General features: G+C 51.4%; 1 protein-coding gene and 1 long non-coding RNA gene across 4 annotated transcripts in view; one reads left to right on the top strand and one right to left on the bottom strand.

Moving 5' to 3' along the window:
* Positions 1-780: 780 nt before the first annotated feature.
* Positions 781-1,832, bottom strand: LOC114813784. Its single transcript, XR_003761534.2, has 3 exons — positions 1,718-1,832; positions 1,346-1,430; positions 781-1,202 (listed from the first exon to the last, which is right to left on the bottom strand). It is a non-coding gene; the product is annotated as an uncharacterized LOC114813784 (long non-coding RNA).
* Positions 1,833-3,596: 1,764 nt separating this feature from the next.
* Positions 3,597-16,677, top strand: part of TEX9 (testis expressed 9) — a 37,806-nt gene continuing 24,725 nt past the window's right edge. For all 3 annotated transcript variants that reach the window (XR_003761533.2, XM_029070757.2, XM_007669244.3), the window contains exons 1-6: positions 3,597-3,648; positions 3,745-3,818; positions 6,521-6,584; positions 7,515-7,591; positions 13,416-13,464; positions 14,819-14,904. Coding sequence is in view for 2 of the 3 variants with exons in the window: in XM_029070757.2 (XP_028926590.1) it covers positions 3,622-3,648; positions 3,745-3,818; positions 6,521-6,584; positions 7,515-7,591; positions 13,416-13,464; positions 14,819-14,904 (377 nt within the window). In the remaining variant the exon portion in view is untranslated. The remainder of the gene's footprint in view (positions 3,649-3,744; positions 3,819-6,520; positions 6,585-7,514; positions 7,592-13,415; positions 13,465-14,818; positions 14,905-16,677) is intronic.

Here is a 16,677-nt window from a genome sequence, read left to right as displayed (position 1 = left end):
CGGCGAGAGAAAGAAACAGAGGGGAAAACGATGGAGCCCATCACTAAGCGCTTACTGTGTGCAGAGCACTGCCCTAAGCACTCGGGAGAGTAGACTATAGCAGAGTAGGGAGACACGTTTCTGGCCGCATGCGCCGCACTCTCCCCAGCGCTCAGTCCAGTGCTCCGCACATAGTTGGCGCCCGACGAACCTGGGTGCCAATTCCGGCTCCGCCGCTGGTCCGCCGTGTGACCCTGGGCAAGTCACTTCGCTGTGCCTCAGTGACCTCGGCACTAAAATGGGGATTAAGACTTCGAGCCCCGCGTGGGACACGGCCTGTCCGACCCGATTGGCTTGTATCTACCCCGGCGCTTAGTAGAGAAGCAGCCTGGCTCAGTGGAAAGAGCCCGGGCTTGGGAGTCAGAGGTCATGGGTTCTAAACCCGGCTACGCCACTGATCGGCTGACTCTGGGCAAGTCACTTGACTTCTCGGTGCCTCAGTGACCTCATCTGTAAAATGAGCATTGAGACTGTGAGCCCCACGTGGGACAACCTGATCAGCCTGTATCTACCCCAGCGTTTAGAACAGTGCTTGGCACATAGTAAGCGCCGAACAAATGCCACCATCATCATCATTATCATTATTCATTCATTCGATCGTATTTATTGAACACTTACCACGTACAGAGCACTGTACAAAACGCTCGGGAGAAGACAGTACAACAGTGCTCGGCACATAGTAAGCGCTTAACAAATACCAACATTATTATTATTATTATTAAACAGGCACATTCCCTGCACAAAGTAAGCTCCCCCCCACTTCCGAAGTTGGCTGCGGGAAGCTCCGGGGAGCCAGGACTCCCTCTCCCTCCCTCGGCTTCCCCGGGATTCCGGAACCACCCGAGTCCATGAGGCCAGCGGACGCCACGGCTAGAGCTCCGAATGGGTTTTGAAATAGATAAGAGGAATGGCAAATATTATTAAGGCAATGATTCTGTAGAAAGAAGAATCAACAGAATTCCCATCCATTTAGGATGCATCATGGAGAGAGACCCAGCTTGAATATTTTCAGGGGATGGGTAGGCAATCTTCTATGAATTGACGCTTACCATGGCAGGAGAGTTTGCGTCCTCTGATGAAGCTTAGAGTTACGCCACACAGGGCTACGCATATCGGAGAGTTGAAGCGTCCGAGTCGATTCCCCCGCGCTGGGCAGCAGCGGCCTGGGAAAGAGTCAAAGGCGGATGATCGAGGGATCGAAACATTCATCGAAGACAAGGGCGGAGACTCAAGTTTTTACTGTGCGGAAGGAGGCGGCGGTAAACCGATTCCATATCGTTACCAAGAAAACTATGGATACACATACCGGTGGGACTTTACGGCAGAAGATGGGACGTCTCAAAGAAGGTGCGTCCACGGGGTCTCTCGGGGTCGGAAAGGACTCGACGGCCCTTGAGGAAGAATGGGTAGGCGAGGGCCAACTGAATCTCAGTGACCCGATAGCGTTGACTGCCGACCGGTCTGACTCTGGCCCGTGGAGAGAACCATCTGGCCGCTTTATCTCTTTTAGGATGGGGGCCACAGCCCACCCCTACCCCAGCCCTAATAATGGAGCCCAAATTGGCCTCCTCTTCAGGCACTCCAGGGAGATGAGAAAAATCAATTCTCTAGGGGTCACCCAGTGCTCGTTTTGTTCATAACTGGGATGAGGAGTAAGAGGGGAGGTAGCGCAACCCACCGCTGCTTTCTGTGAGGGCCTGGATTCCCTCCAGGGCCCGGAGTTGGACCAAATCCCATTGATGGCTGAGAGGGAACCTGAGATGGGGGAGCACTGGGAGGGACGGGGAGAGAGAAGCTGAGAGGAGATGGGAAGCGCTGGGAGAGCGGGGGGTGAGAGGAGGCTGAGGGGGTGGAGGGGAGCACTAGGAGGCTGAGGGGGGAGAGAAGAAGTTGAGGGAGGGGGGAGAGCACCAGGAGGCTGGGGGTGGGGGAGAACACTAGGAGAAAGAGGAGAGTGGAGGCTGAGGGTGGGGGAGAGCACTAGGAGGAAGGGAAGAGTGGAGGCTGAGAGTGGGGGAGAGCACTAGGAGGAAGGGAAGAGTGGAGGCTGAGGGTGGGGGAGAGCACTAGGAGGAAGGGAAGAGTGGAGGCTGAGGGTGGGGGAGAGCATTAGGAGGCCAAGGAGCGTGGGGAGAGAACTAGGAGGCTGAGAAGGGTGGAGAACCAGGAGGAGGGGGAGGGTGGAGGCAGAGGGTTGGGAGAGCGCTAGGAGGCCGCGGGGAGTTGGGGAGAGCACTAGGGCGAAGGGGGAGAGTGGAGGCTGAGTGTGGGGGAGAGTCCTAGGAGGCTGAGGAGGGTGGGGGAGCGCACTGGGAGGAAGGAGAGGGTGGAGACAGAGGGTGGGGGAGAGCCCTAGGAGGCTAGGGGAGAGGACTATGAGGAATGGGGAGAGTGGAGGTCGGAGTGGGGGGTGAGCACTTGGAGGCTGAGGGGGTGGGAGAGAGACCTAGAAAGCTGAAGAGGGTAGGGGGAGAGTGGAGGCTGGGGGGTGGGGGAGAGCCCTTGGAGGCTGAGGGGGGAGGGGAGAGTACTAAGGGGACGGGGGACAATGCAGGCTGGAGGGGGGGGCAGAGGGGAGAGCCCTAGGAGGCTGAGGAGGGTAGGGGGAGAGTGGAGGCTGGGGGGTGGGGGAGAGCCCTTGGAGGCTGAGGGGGGAGGGGAGAGTACTAAGGGGACGGGGGACAATGCAGGCTGGAGGGGGGGGCAGAGGGGAGAGCCCTAGGAGGCTGAGGAGGGTAGGGGGAGAGTGGATGCTGTGGGGGTGAGGGGAAGAGCACTAGGAGGCTGAGGGTAGGGGAGAGTGGAGGGTGGGGGAGAGCACAAGGAGGCTGAGGAGGGTAGGGGAGAGTGGAGGCCGGGGGACGGCACTAGGAGGAAGAGGGAGAGTGGAGGCTGAAGGTGGGGGAGAGCCCTAGGAGGCTGAGGGGGTGGGGGAGAGTGCGAGGAGGAAGGGGAGAGCGCGAGGAGGAAGGGGAGAGTGGAGGCTGGGGTATTGGGGGGAGAGCACTAGGAGGCTGAGGAGGGTAGGGGGAGAGCACAAGGAGCAAGGGGAGAGTGGAGGCTGAGGGGGTAGGGGAGAGGCCTAGGAGGCTGAGGGGGACGGGGGGGAGAGAACAAGGAGGAAGGGGAGAGTGGAGGCAGAGGGGGTAGGGGAGAGCACTAGGAGGCTGAGGGGGTGGAGGAGAGCACAAGGAGGAAGGGGAGAGGCCTAGGAGGCTGAGGAGGGGTGGGGGAGAGCACAAGGAGCAAGGGGAGAGTGGAGGCTGAAGGGGTAGGGGAGAGTGGAGGCTGAGGGGGTAGGGGAGAGGCCTAGGAGGCTGAGGGGGGGGGAGAGCACAAGGAGGAAGGGGAGAGTCCCAGGAGGCTGAGGGGGGTGCGGGGAGAGGCCTAGGAGGCTGAGGAGGGAGAGAAGGGAGGCAGGAAGGCAGGCAGGCAGGAAGGCAGGCAGGCAGGAAAGCAGGAAGGCAGGCAGGCAGGAAAGCAGGAAGGCAGGAAGGAAAAAGCGGAGGCTGAGCGGGGAGGGCGGGAAGGGTGGCGGCCGTTGGCGGTTTCCATGGGAACGGGCGGCGGCTTGGTGGGGAGATGGCGGCCCGGCCGGGAGAGCCGAGGGTAGCGCCGGCGGCGGGAGAGGAGACGGGACGGGCCGGGGGCATCGGACCGGGCCGGGGGGCATCGGGGTGCTCAACGCGCTTTGTCCCTTTGCAGAGGCAGAGACCCCCGGGGGCCTCGTCCCCGCACGCCCTGACGGGAGACCTGCTCGCCAAGGAGGAGGAGTATAAGTAAGGCCTCCCCCGCGGCCCCTCCACACACCTGTCCTAAGCCCGACGAGGCGGGAGGCGCCGCGCACCCTCCGCCCCCGGCCCGGAGGCCGCCTCCCTCCTCGCCTCCCGCCCCGCGGCATCTACGGACCTAACTCGCATCTATCCATCTCTGAGGATGGAGGAGAAGCGGTGGGGACAAGTGGCTAGGGAGGCAGCGGGGCCTAGTAGAGCGGCAGTGGGGCCTAGTGGCCAGGGAGGCAGTGTGGCCAAGTGGCTAGGGCGGCAGTGGGGCCAAGTAGAGCAGCAGTGTGGCCAAGTGGCTAGGCCGGCAGTGGGGCCTAGTGGCTAGAGTGGCAATGGGGCCTAGTAGAGCAGCAGTGTGGCCTAGTGGCTAGGGAGGCAGTGGGGCCTAGTGGCTAGGGTGGCAGTGGGGCCAAATGGCTAGAGCGGCAGTGTGGCCCAGTGGCCGGGGCGGCCCTGTTGGTCTAGTGGCCGGGGAGGCAGTGTGGTCTAGTGGCCAGGGCGGCAGTGTGATTAGGCAGTGGGGTCTAGTGGCCAGGGCGGCAGTGTGGTCAAGTGGCCAGGGCGGCAGTGTGATCTAGTGGGCAGTGTGGTCAAGTGGCCAGGGCAGCAGTGTGATCTAGTGGCCAGGGCGGCAGTGTGGCCTAGTGGCTAGAGCGCGGGCCTAGGAGTCGGGAGGACCCGGCTCCCCATCCCCAGTTCCACCGCTTGACCGCCGGACGTCCGCCAAGTCGCCTCGTTCCCTCATTCGGCTCGTTCCGTCGTATTTATTGCCTGCAGAGCGCCGTACGAAGCTCTTGGGAGGGCGGTTCGTCCATCCGTTCGTTCGGTCGTATTTACTGGGCGCTTACTATGTGCAGAGCACCGTACCGAGCGCTTGGGACGTACAGTGCGGCAACAGACGGAGACCGTCCCCCCCCCCCGATAACGGGCTCTGAGTCTAAACGGCGGAGACGGACAGCGGAACAAAACAACGTCGTCAATATAAATGGAATCATAGAGGTTTGCTAATAATAATGTTGGCATCCGTTAAGCGCTTACTATGTGCAGAGCACTGTTCTAAGCGCTGGGGTAGACACAGGGGAATCAGGTCGTCCCTCGTGAGGCTCACAGTCTTCATCCCCATTTTACAGATGAGGTCACTGAGGCACAGAGAAATGAAGTGACTTGCCCACAGTCACACAGCTGAGTGGCAGATTATTACTATGTTATTGTTATTATATTATTATAATCACTATTATTAGTGTGATTATGCTACACACTAAGACGCCCCACAAAATTTCACAGTATTTACGGGAAAGGTTTCGGTGAGAATCTGAGTTTGGAGCCCTTGCACACCTCAACGGTAAGTGAAATCGGGCCCAAGTCGGTTTACCAATGAATAAAGAATGAACCCAGGACGGCTCGCTTTATCTGGAGTCTGACCTACTTAGACTCCAGCGCTTAGAACAGTGCTTCGCACATAGTAAGCGCTTAACAAATACCAACATTATTATAATCACTGTTGTGCTGTCTGTCGTGCGTTCTTTATTCAGGTAGGGTGCGGGGTGGCGTTCGAACTGGGAAGTGAAAAAGCTCCTGGGAGGTTTTTAGGTGCAGGAGTGGCTGGCATTGGTATCGGTTTGAAGTGTGGGCTTTCTTCCTAGGCCCCTACAGACATTATTTTTCTTTTAAACGTGATGACCTCTCTCTGAGCGCCACCGTGCCACTCCCGGTCTTGCTTGAAAAGCAGTAGGGATGGAGGTCTTGGAGGGGTGAAGGTAGCGGGAGAAGAGGTGAAGCAGTGTGGCACAGGGGAAAGAGCCCGGGCTTGGGAGTCAGAGTCATGGGTTTGAATCCCGGCTGCGCCACTTGTCAGCTGTGTGACTGTGGGCAAGGCACTTCGCTTTTCGGTGCCTCAGTTACCTCATCTGTAAAATGGGGATGATGACTGTGAGCCTCACGTGGGACAACCTGACGACCCCAGCGCTTAGAACCGTGCTCTGCACATAGTAAGCGCTTAACAAATACTGCTCTCAGGTGGTAGGCTGGGGGAGGTCTCGCAGAACCTCAAAGCTTGCAACTTCTTGTCCCCAAGCTACATGGACACAGCCCCCAGCCCTAAATATAAGGTGAGGTGCCTTCCAGGTGCCGGGGCTTTCTGGGACAAGGTTTCGGAATGCTATTCTGGGTCCGGCTAATGATTCAGTACGCTGGCTCCGTCCCTGGCAACCAAGTCCGCTCTGAGGAACCGTGTGATGGTTGCCCTCCATGACTTCAACCCTCATATTTATAAATGTGTTTCCTAACACTCCTGCATTTTTTTCCTCACTCAAAAAAAAAACAAACCTTTAGCTAAACGATTCCTTGAATTCACACTCTTTCCGGGTTTGATTTCGGCTCATCCTGTGTTGTAAAAATGTCTTCATTTCCAAAGGTGATGTAAGGCTTTTCTCTGATGCCTTCCGCGATTCCTGAACCGTACCTCTCAGATCTCCAGATCTCACATCCTCATCGGTTCCTATTGAATCGGTCGTGAATCCCCAGCGGGACCCTTTGAAAACAGGTTTCTCACTGTAAGATTCCACCGTACTCTCTCTCGCACCGCTGAAGCGATTGGTTGGTTGCTGACTAGTAAAATCAATATTCTGTTTCGTATGCTCTCAGATTTTATTATCTGCTTTGGGAGAGCCTGATTGTTAATCCTTTTCTTGTTTTAGACGTTTAAATGCGGAACTGGATGCCAAAACACTAGAACTGGTCCACCAGGCTGACAGAGTAATCGTGAGTAAACGTAGTAAGACTTAGAAACGCATTATTGAGAGTAGCGTTGCCTCGTAACAATTTTTTTTGAGTATTTAATCAGTGATGACAAGGTAGGATGCTGTTAGTCTCTGAAAGAGGGCATTCCATTTCACATCCCTTAGCAAAGATATTCATAACACCAAGTTGAATAATTTATAATGTTTTTTTTCTCCGAGATTAATATTTTAGAACAGCCATGCAGATTACCTCACTTGACGGGGGTAACTAAAAATAGCTTGGCTGGGGGAGCCTGATGGGTGAGTGAGGTGGAAAGCACAGTTCGGAGGAGAGTTTATTCTGGGAAATATTCAGGAGACCATCGCTTTGGCCTTAGAGGCTTGTCAAGTTCCGATCCAGTCCACTCTCATGCTGTTTGGGGGCTGAAAGAGTCTGTTCCAGAGGTGCAGAGTCCACTGGTGGGTCAGGACGGCGGGCAAAAAGAGGCACGTTGGTGGTCGCGTGGGATATTCGCTCCATTTCGGGTGCCAGATTGGGTGTCGTGGTTAGGGAGGGCTTAAGCCTTCCCGGCATGATGACTTTCCAAGAGTCAGTGGTGTCTCTTGGAATAGCAAAAGAAACGGTGTCCAAGCCGGCCCCCAAATCTCAGCTGGGCCACTTTTTTCATCAGTAGTCATTTTTCATTTCTCGTTGGAGAAAATGTCGAAAGTTCCCCAGAGACTAGTTTAGATTAGGTAGCTGTCTCTGGATTCCCTGAGACTTGGCTGCACGTGAGCTTGTTTTGGTCAGAATTGAGCAAGAAGGCTGCCCTCCCAGGTGGCTCTTACCGTAACTGTCCTTAATTTCCACGGTCCCAAGAGCCGCCGAATGAGGCCGAAAGATCAGCTGTGCAGAAGGACGTGCGGTCTGTGCTAATGCTGTGGCTTTTACACCCTTTTTCTTTCTGATTAGAAAGAGCAACAGGAGATACTGTCTAGAGCGATTTCATCTCAGATTCAATTAACTACCGAAGAAGATGACAATTTGAGGTAAGGGGACTTAACTTGTTAACAGCGCATCGTTGATGCCTCAACGGAGGTACTTGAAATTTCCAGTGATCTGAGGGAAGGCACGAACTCTCCAATAGATTTGGGAAATTCTAATCTGATCGACAAGTTAACGCAGAGGAAAGGGGAAGGGACAATCCGTGATCCTTCACAAGGACACGCCAGTGTAAGGAGCCTAGGAAATAAGCAGGAGGAATTGGAGGTCTTAGCACTGGGACAATAATTAAGATGTAAACGCAATTAACTGAGAAATGGTGGGGGCGGGACAGGCAGACCGGTCTAGTGGGAGGCGAACGCAGTGGTATTTACCGAACGCTTCTGTGTGCAGAGCACCGTACTAAGGGGCTTGGGAAAATACAATATAACAGAGTTGGCAGACGCGATCCCTGCCCACAAAGAGCTTACAGTCTTCAGGGGAAGACAGGCATTAAAATAGATTAGGCATAGGGGAAATGGAGTGTAAGAATATTTACATAAGTATTGTGGGGCTGGGGTGAGCATCGAAGGGATTAAAGGGTACACGGCCAAGTTGATATTCGGGGGCGGGGGTGGATAGGAAAAATGAAAGCCTTGTTGTAAGAAGAGGGATCAAAAAGTACTATTGGGTGAGACAGAGAGCAGATGCAGCGGATCAACAATGGGCATCTACTCAGTATGTTAGAGTGGGGTAGATTTCCTCTGGGGGACTACCTTTTTAGGCATCTCTCAGCTCACTGTTTGCACAAAAAGATACTTAATAAGTGCCATTAGGGATGATAATGATGATTTCTCACCATACCTATGTTTAATTCCCCTCCCCCTACCCCAAACCCACCTTGAAAAAAGGGCAAACGAAAGCCTTCACTGTGTAGAGCCCGGGATGAGGCCCTGAAAACCGGGCCTCCCGCCTCCCGTGTGCCTCGGCGAGAAGGCCGGCGGCCGTAGAACTCGCTGGACTAATTTTGCCGTCCCAGTCGAGGCTGCTTACGAGCAGAGGACGATAACTGGAAGATTTAGGGGCAGTTCCAGACTTTACCATCAGAGCCTTCGATATATAACGAGGAATTGTGTGCCCAGAAAAGAGAGGCGAAGAGATCGTGATGGAGCAGCAGTGCCTGGCAAGGGACATGCTGGGATAGGATTGATTGGGACGTGAGTGATCATGTAAGGTTGAAGGAAAGACTACGTAAGAGAATCGAAGGCTTTACTAGAATAATAATGCAGGGCCTTGGGCTTTGTATTGAGTCTGCCAAGGGTCTCATTTGACTCTGCGGTAGCAAGCCGGGCACGTGGGGTGAAGCGCATCTCTGCTGTTATTCGTTCGATCTTGTGTGTTAAGCCCTTACTGTGTGCAGCGCACTGTACTAAGCGACCCTATAAGACTGAAATGTAAAAATGCGGGTTATACACAATGTACCAACACACTACGTCAACCACGGCAATCTGGAAGCGTTCGTGGTCGTCTCAAAGCGGCTGATTTACCAGGCACTGGGAAAATTGTGTTTGGTACTTTGGGAGGTTTTTTTTTGTCATTTTCCAAAGTCCTTTCACATATGTCCTCTCATTTTATCCTCTTTGGGCCCAAGGAGGTAAGCAGGGACAAGTGTTATTATTAACAACTCTAGATTGCCAGCTCGATGTGGGCAGAGAACGTGACTTTTAACTCTCACATTACCTCCTACTCTCCTGACTGCCTAATATAGTGTTCTGCACACAGTAAGGTCTCAGTAGATACAGTTGATTGATTGATTGATTGATAAAATACCCATTTTACAGGTGGAGAAAATGAAGGGCAGAAGGGTCAAGTACTTTGCCATGGCCAAATTGTTAGTAGCAGGACAACTGGATCGATATCCAGGCCTTCTAACTCCCAACTCTTTTTTTTCCCTACTGGACGGCATCGTCATCTAAATCTGCCAAACAGACTGTGTTGGGTTTGGACAAAAAGCAAGCTGATTTCTCAAAGTAGTCTTCTCTTCTGTCTGTTCTCAATTTTGCTGTGGGGCCTTGTGATCTCTAGACAGCCTGGCTGTAATTGTCATTAGTGCCAAAAAGGAAATCAGAAGGATGCAGGGTACAGATAAGAAGCAGGAAATGACAGAAATCAGTTGAAAGGCTAGCGGCGTTTATGAAGCATCTCTTCTGTGAGAGTGGTGAGTTGGAAGTGCCTGAAATGCATTCCCCAGGAAATAATAACTCTCCCTCGTTCTCTTTCAATCTCTTGTTAGGGCATTCTCCTTGATCTTGAATCCTTCCAAAATATATAGGATCAAGAGGATTGAGGGATGACCGGGCAATAATCAGGAAAGGATGGAAACTAAAAGAACGAATAAAATAAATGTAACTGGAAGGAGGAAAATGGCAAATATTTAAGTCGATCATTGTCATGAAAACCAGAGGATTTAACCACGATGTGCTGCCTTCTCTTTTAACTGAATTATTTCAGCTAGAGAAGCAGCGAGGCCTAGTGGAAAGAACACAGGCCTGGGAGTCAGAGAACCTGGGTTCTAATCCCAGTTCTGCGACTTGTCTGCTGTGTGATCTTGGGCAAGTCACTTCACTTCTGTATGACTCAGTTACCTCATCTGAGCCCTATGTGGGACAGGGATTGTTTCCAACCCAATTATCTTGTATTGACCCCAGAGTTTAGTCCAGTGCCTGGCACACAGTAGGTGCTTAAGAAATACCACAATAATTATTATTATTAGTAGTAGCCTAGTTGCTTTGTCTTTGCTTTTCTGAGGATTCAGCAGTTATATTTTGGATAGAAAAATGCTACTGTTATAAGCGTAATGGTTTTCGGGAACATATCTACCAACTCTTTCGTATTTTCACAGTGCTCTGCACACTGTTTGATGTGTAGAGGGGCTGGTGTAAAAACCAGGAATCCTCATGATGAGAAGCTTTCCATATACCAGAGTTGGATTAGCTGAGTACAGAAAACCTACTGAATAATAATAAATAATGATGGCATTTGTTAAGCGCTTACTATGTGCCAAGCACTGCTGTAAGCGCTGAGATAGAGAAGCAGCGTGGCTCAGTGGAGAGAGCCCGGGCTTGGGGGTCAGAGGTTATGGGTTCGAATCCTTGCTCTGCCACTTGTCAGCTGTGTGACTGTGGACAAGTCACTTAGCTTCTCTGTGCCTCAGTTACCTCATCTGTAAAATGGGGATTAACTGTCAGCCTCACGAGGGACAACCTGATTACCCTGTATCTACCCCGGCGCTTAGAACAGTGCTCTGCACATAGTAAGCGCTTAACAAATACCAACATTATTAAAATTATTATTATTACAGGGTGATCAGGTTGTCCCTCTTGGGGCTCAGTCTTAATCCCCATTTTCCAGATGAGGTGACAGGCACAGAGAAGTTAAGTGACTTGCCCAAAGTCACACAACTTCCTTGTGGCGGAGTCGGGATTAGAACCCAAGCCCGTGCTCTTTCCGTTAAGCCACGCCGCTTCTGAAGCCCTTGGTGTTTTCATGGAGGAAATTGTGAACGGAAGCACCCGTAGGCAAACATTCCCCCTGCCCCCGGGGTTGTTAGTATTAAAATAGGGAGAATTCGATTCTCTTCTCAGATTTCATGGGGTTTTTGGGTTCAGGAAAACTTCCGAAATGGGCTCTGGTGAGCATGGATAGACAGGTGTAGGAAGTTAAGCATGTGAATCGGATAGTTGGTGTAGCGTTTTGGTTCTCAGTTGCCCCAACTTCCTAACCACAATCCATCTCATTTCATCACATTCTCACAAACCTCAAATGACGGATTCCACCTAGAACCCAGAAGCACTAAAAGAGACGAGGTGCCGAAATAGTTCGAGGGAGCTTGCCCAGGTTGGAGAAGCAGCGTGGCTCAGTGGAAAGAGCACGGGCTTTGGAGTCAGGGCTCATGAGTTCGAATCCCAGCTCTGCCACTTGTCGGCTGTGTGACTGTGGGCAAGTCACTCAACTTCTCTGGGCCTCAGTTCCCTCATCTGTAAAATGGGGATTAAGACTGTGAGCCCCACGTGGGACAACCTGATTCCCCTATGTCTACCCCAGCGCTTAGAACAGTGCTCGGCACATAGTAAGCGCTTAACAAATACCCACATTATTATTATTATTATTAGGGTAATATTTTCGTACTTAGTCCGAGCAAGGAATAGCAGAAATCCTGTGGGAGAGAACGGTCTCGAGATCTCTGGCCTGTCTTGGGACCAGCACAGAAGTGTGGGGCTGCCTTTCAGAAACAGGGTTTTTGAACTCATTCACGGCAGGGGATCTTGAAAGAGTTTCACACCTCGAGCTGCCGTGATCCCACAGGAAGTGGTGGTAGAGTTTCTCAAAAGGAGAATTGAGGACGGGTTAGACCGGCTTAGCGCGTATTTTGTTTTCCTTTCGTTGCTGGGGCGGTGGCTTCAGGTGGGCAAGAAGAAGATGGAGAAAGTGGGAATCCACTAGGCTTCCCCGGTGCAAAACGGAAAAAAATCATCGCTAATACGTGGCTCTCCACTTAAGCAGCGTGGCTCAGCGGAAAGAGCCCGGGCTTGGGAGTCAGGGGTCATGGGTTCGAATCCCGGCTCTGCCGCTTGGCAGCTGTGGGACTGTGGGCAAGTCACTTCACTTCTCTGGGCCTCAGTTACCTCATCTGTAAAATGGGGTTGACTGTGAGCCTCACGAGGGACAACGTGATAACCCCGTATCTCCCCCAGCGCTTAGAACGGTGCTCTGCACATAGTAAGCGCTTAACAAATACCAACATTATTATTATTATTATTTAAGGCTCTGGGTTGCGGGTCTTAATGTGGGCCTTGGAGTTAGGGTTTTTTCCTTATCCAGGAACCAGCTTAGGTGATTGTTTAGTAATAATAATGATGGCATTTGTTAAGCGCTTACTGTGTGCAAAGCACTGTTCTAAGCGCTGGGGAGGATACAAGGTGATCAGGTTGTCCCACATGGACTCACAGTCTTAATCCCCATTTTACAGTTGGGGTAACTGAGGCACAGAGAAGTTAAGCGACTTGCCCAAAGTCACACAGCTAAGTGGTTTAGACCGTGAGCCCATCATTGGAGAGGGATGGCCTCTATCTGTTGCCGAATTGCACATTCCAAGCGCCTAGTACAGTGCTGTGCACATAGCGCTCAATAAATGCGACTGAATGAACGAATGATGGTTTAGGAATGTATTCGGTCAAGTTTACTGTATTATACTTTTATTTTTGGTATGCCAGAGCAGATGTATTCCTTAGGAAAAAGAAACATTGGATAAACAGGGTAAGAAGTAAGGGGAAGAACACAATTGTTTTAATTTCCCTGTTTACCTTGGATAATAATAATAATTATTATTGTTATCATGGTATTTAAGTGCTTACTGTGTGCCAGGCACTGTGCTAAGCGCTGGGGTGGATACAATCAAATTGGATTGGACACTGTCCCTGTCTCACATAGGGCTCACAGCCTCAGTCCCCATTTTACAGATGAGGTAACTGAGGCCAGAGAAGTAAAGTGACTTGCCTGAGGTCACACTTCTTGAGGTAAACTGTAAGGGCATTTATTACTTTCTCATGTTGAAGGGCTACGTGACCATTTTTCAGTGTTATTAGCAGATGTTCTTCATAGTAGATGATGATTTTGTTTCACTAAATGAAATGAGTCCAGTCAAAATATATTTTTTTACAAAGCAGAGGTTATTTGTCACTCATTTTAGTAGCATATAGATACAATTTAAAATCAGTAGACCAGGAATGGAGTTAACTTAAAAGGTGAGAGTATTGCTTATTTCTAAATGTATAGCTCTATGGATTCCCTGTCAGGGCTGAACAATCTTTTTCTGTCCCTTTTCATCTCTAGAGAGCTGCAATCTTCTGGAGGCTCAATCCTTCCTACTTCAAATGCTAAGGTACTGGAATAGTTTTCCCTGAGGAAGAAGGGTGGGTTTTTTCCTACTTACCCTAGATCAGATGACTTACTTTGTTGAGGGTACATGTCCATTTTGAACCTTATTGCACGAGATTAAAAAGTGAACAAACTCACTGCTTTTAGCAGGGTTTATTTCCCCAGTCGGAGTAAATGAAAACATTTCCAGCGTTACCGTAGGAAGCTGTGCAGACAGAAAACAACAAGAGGTTCAAGAAGGATTTGGGGTTATTTATGGTCAAGAGGTCCATATTATGTTTTTAGAGGAAAAAACAGGTTGGAAGAATAGAGATTAATTTAAATAGATACGTGGTTACTAGATCCCTGGTGGGTAATTAAAGGGAAACTTTTTTTTTAATGGTGTTTGTTAAGCACTTACTGTGTGCCTGGCACTGTATTAAGCACTGCGATAGATCTCGGACACAGTCTATGTCCCACATGGGACACACAATCTTAATCCCCTTATCTAGATGAAGTAACTGAGGCCTAGAGTTACTAGGCTTGCCCAAGGTCACACAGCAGACAAGTGGTGGAGTCACAATTAGAACCCAGATCCTGACTCCCAGGCTCGTGCCCCGTCCATTAGCTCAGGCTGCTTCTCTAAGGAAATTTAGGGGTGGGCATTCATCACAGTTCTCGCAAGTGTCTTTTGTTTCACCTGCTATGGTCACAAAGGATGATTTGCCTGACCCAAATCCGCGCAGACGAGGTTCTCGTCCCAAACGTATTTGTCAAGAAAATTGACCGGTAACGAGAGGGTAAGAAACACGACAGCGAAATCGCCGGCTTCCACAAAACCGAAAGCAGGGAAGAACTCGGAAGACTGGAGATGGGGGACGTCCGAGACCGATGGAGTCTCTAGGCCCGGAAGAGCCGGGCTTTGGGAGTGGAGTGGAAAACTCCGTCCCATTAATAGCTCTTTCGTGGCGCGAACTGATATTCACACTCAGATGCCGAGACCCAGCGGCACCACGAAGGGACCGAAGAATAGCAAAGGTCTAGCTGAGTAAAGGTGCAGGCACTGAGGTGGCAAAACTTCTGAAAAGCCTCCGGTGGATCCGGTGGATGGAGAAGCAACGTACCCTAATGATTCTGCACTCGAATTTGCCACACTTTTGCTCGGTCTGTCATGGTGCAGACAGATCCAGCAGCTTCCCACGCTGGAGGACTTCATTCTAGACTTTGAGAGGAGTCAAAATATTTATTTGGCTTATGATCGAGGAAATGTTTCCCTGACTGCTGTAAAAAAAAAAAATTTAATTTAGGTGTGAACAGCGCAGGAAGCTTTTTTAAAGAAAATTATTTGAAATCAAGTGCTTGGTTTTAATTGTTCCTAGCAAACAAAGAACAAGAAACAGGGTCCCGAAGCTACACTGCAGAACAAACTACAATCTAGGAATGTGAGCAAGAACGAACCCTCAAGGTACGGAACAGTTTTGTTTTCTTTTAAAGTATCGTTTTTCTGTTCTTGAAATTATTGTCAGTGGTTAAGGTTGATACTTCAGCTCCGATTACACACCCAAATTTGTATCAGACGTGCTGCATCGTCAGTTCATTCATTCATTCAATAGTATTTATTGAGCGCTTACTATGTGCAGAGCACTGTACTAAGCGCTTGGGATGAACAAGTCAGCAACAGATAGAGACAGTCCCTGCCGTTTGACGGGCTTACAGTCTAATCGGGGGAGACGGACAGACGAGAACAATGGCACTAAACAGCGTCGAGGGGAAGAACATCTCGTAAAAACCGATGGCGACTAAATAGAATCGAGGCGATGTACAATTCATTAACAAAATAAATAGGGTAACGAAAATATATACAGTTGAGCGGACGAGTACAGTGCTGTGGGGATGGGAAGGGAGAGGTGGAGGAGCAGAGGGAAAAGGGGAAAGTGAGGCTTTAGCTGCGGAGAGGTAAAGGGGGGATGGCAGAGGGAGTAGAGGGGGAAGAGGAGCTCAGTCTGGGAACGCCTCTTGGAGGAGGTGATTTTTAAGTAAGGTTTTGAAGAGGGAAAGAGAATCAGTTTGGCGGAGGTGAGGAGGGAGGGCGTTCCGGGACCGCGGGAGGACGTGACCCGGGGGTCGACGGCGGGATAGGCGAGACCGAGGGACGGCGAGGAGGTGGGCGGCAGAGGAGCGGGGTGGGCGGTAGAAAGAGAGAAGGGAGGAGAGGTAGGAAGGGGCAAGGTGATGGAGAGCCTCGAAGCCTAGAGTGAGGAGTTTTTGTTTGGAGCGGAGGTCGATAGGCAACCACTGGAGTTGTTTAAGAAGGGGAGTGACATGCCCAGATCGTTTCTGCAGGAAGATGAGCCGGGCAGCGGAGTGAAGAATAGACCGGAGCGGGGCGAGAGAGGAGGAAGGGAGGTCAGAGAGAAGGCTGACACGGTAGTCTAGCCGGGATATAACGAGAGCCCGTAATGGTAAGGTAGCCGTTTGGGTGGAGAGGAAAGGGCGGATCTTGGCGATACTGTAGAGGTGAAACCGGCAGGTCTCGGTAACGGATAGGACGTGTGGGGTGAACGAGAGGGACGAGTCAAGGATGACACCGAGATCGCGGGCCCGAGAGACGGGAAGGATGGTCGTGCCATCCACGGTGATAGAGAAGTCTGGGAGCGGACCGGGTTTGGGAGGGAAGATGAGGAGGTCAGTCTCGCTCATGTTGAGTTTTAGGTGGCGGGCCGACATCCAGGTGGAGACGTCCCGGAGGCGGGAGGAGATGCGAGCCCGAAGGGAGGGGGAGAGGACAGGGGCGGAGATGTAGATCTGCGTGTCATCTGCGTAGAGATGGTAGTCGAAGCCGTGAGAGCGGATGAGTTCACCGAGGGAGTGAGTGTAAATGGAGAACAGAAGAGGGCCAAGAACTGACCCTTGAGGAACTCCAACAGTTAAAGGATGGGAGGGGGAGGAGGCTCCGGCGTAGGAGACCGAGAATGATCGGCCAGAGAGGTAAGAGGAGAACCGGGAGAGGACGGAGTCCGTGAAGCCAAGGTGAGATAAGGTATGGAGGAGGAGGGGATGGTTGACGGCGTCAAAGGCAGCAGAGAGGTCAAGGAGGATCAGAATGGAGTAGGAGCCATCGGATTTGGCAAGAAGGAGGTCATGGGTGACCTTAGAGAGAGCAGTCTCGGTAGAGTGGAGGGGACGGAAGCCAGATTGGAGGGGGTCTAGGAGAGAATGGGAGTCAGTTCTTTTAGAA

The sequence above is a fragment of the Ornithorhynchus anatinus genome, chromosome 8 (assembly GCF_004115215.2).
Source record: "Ornithorhynchus anatinus isolate Pmale09 chromosome 8, mOrnAna1.pri.v4, whole genome shotgun sequence".
Taxonomy (NCBI): Eukaryota; Metazoa; Chordata; class Mammalia; order Monotremata; family Ornithorhynchidae; genus Ornithorhynchus; species Ornithorhynchus anatinus.
This window is presented reverse-complemented; position numbering and strand designations above follow the sequence as displayed.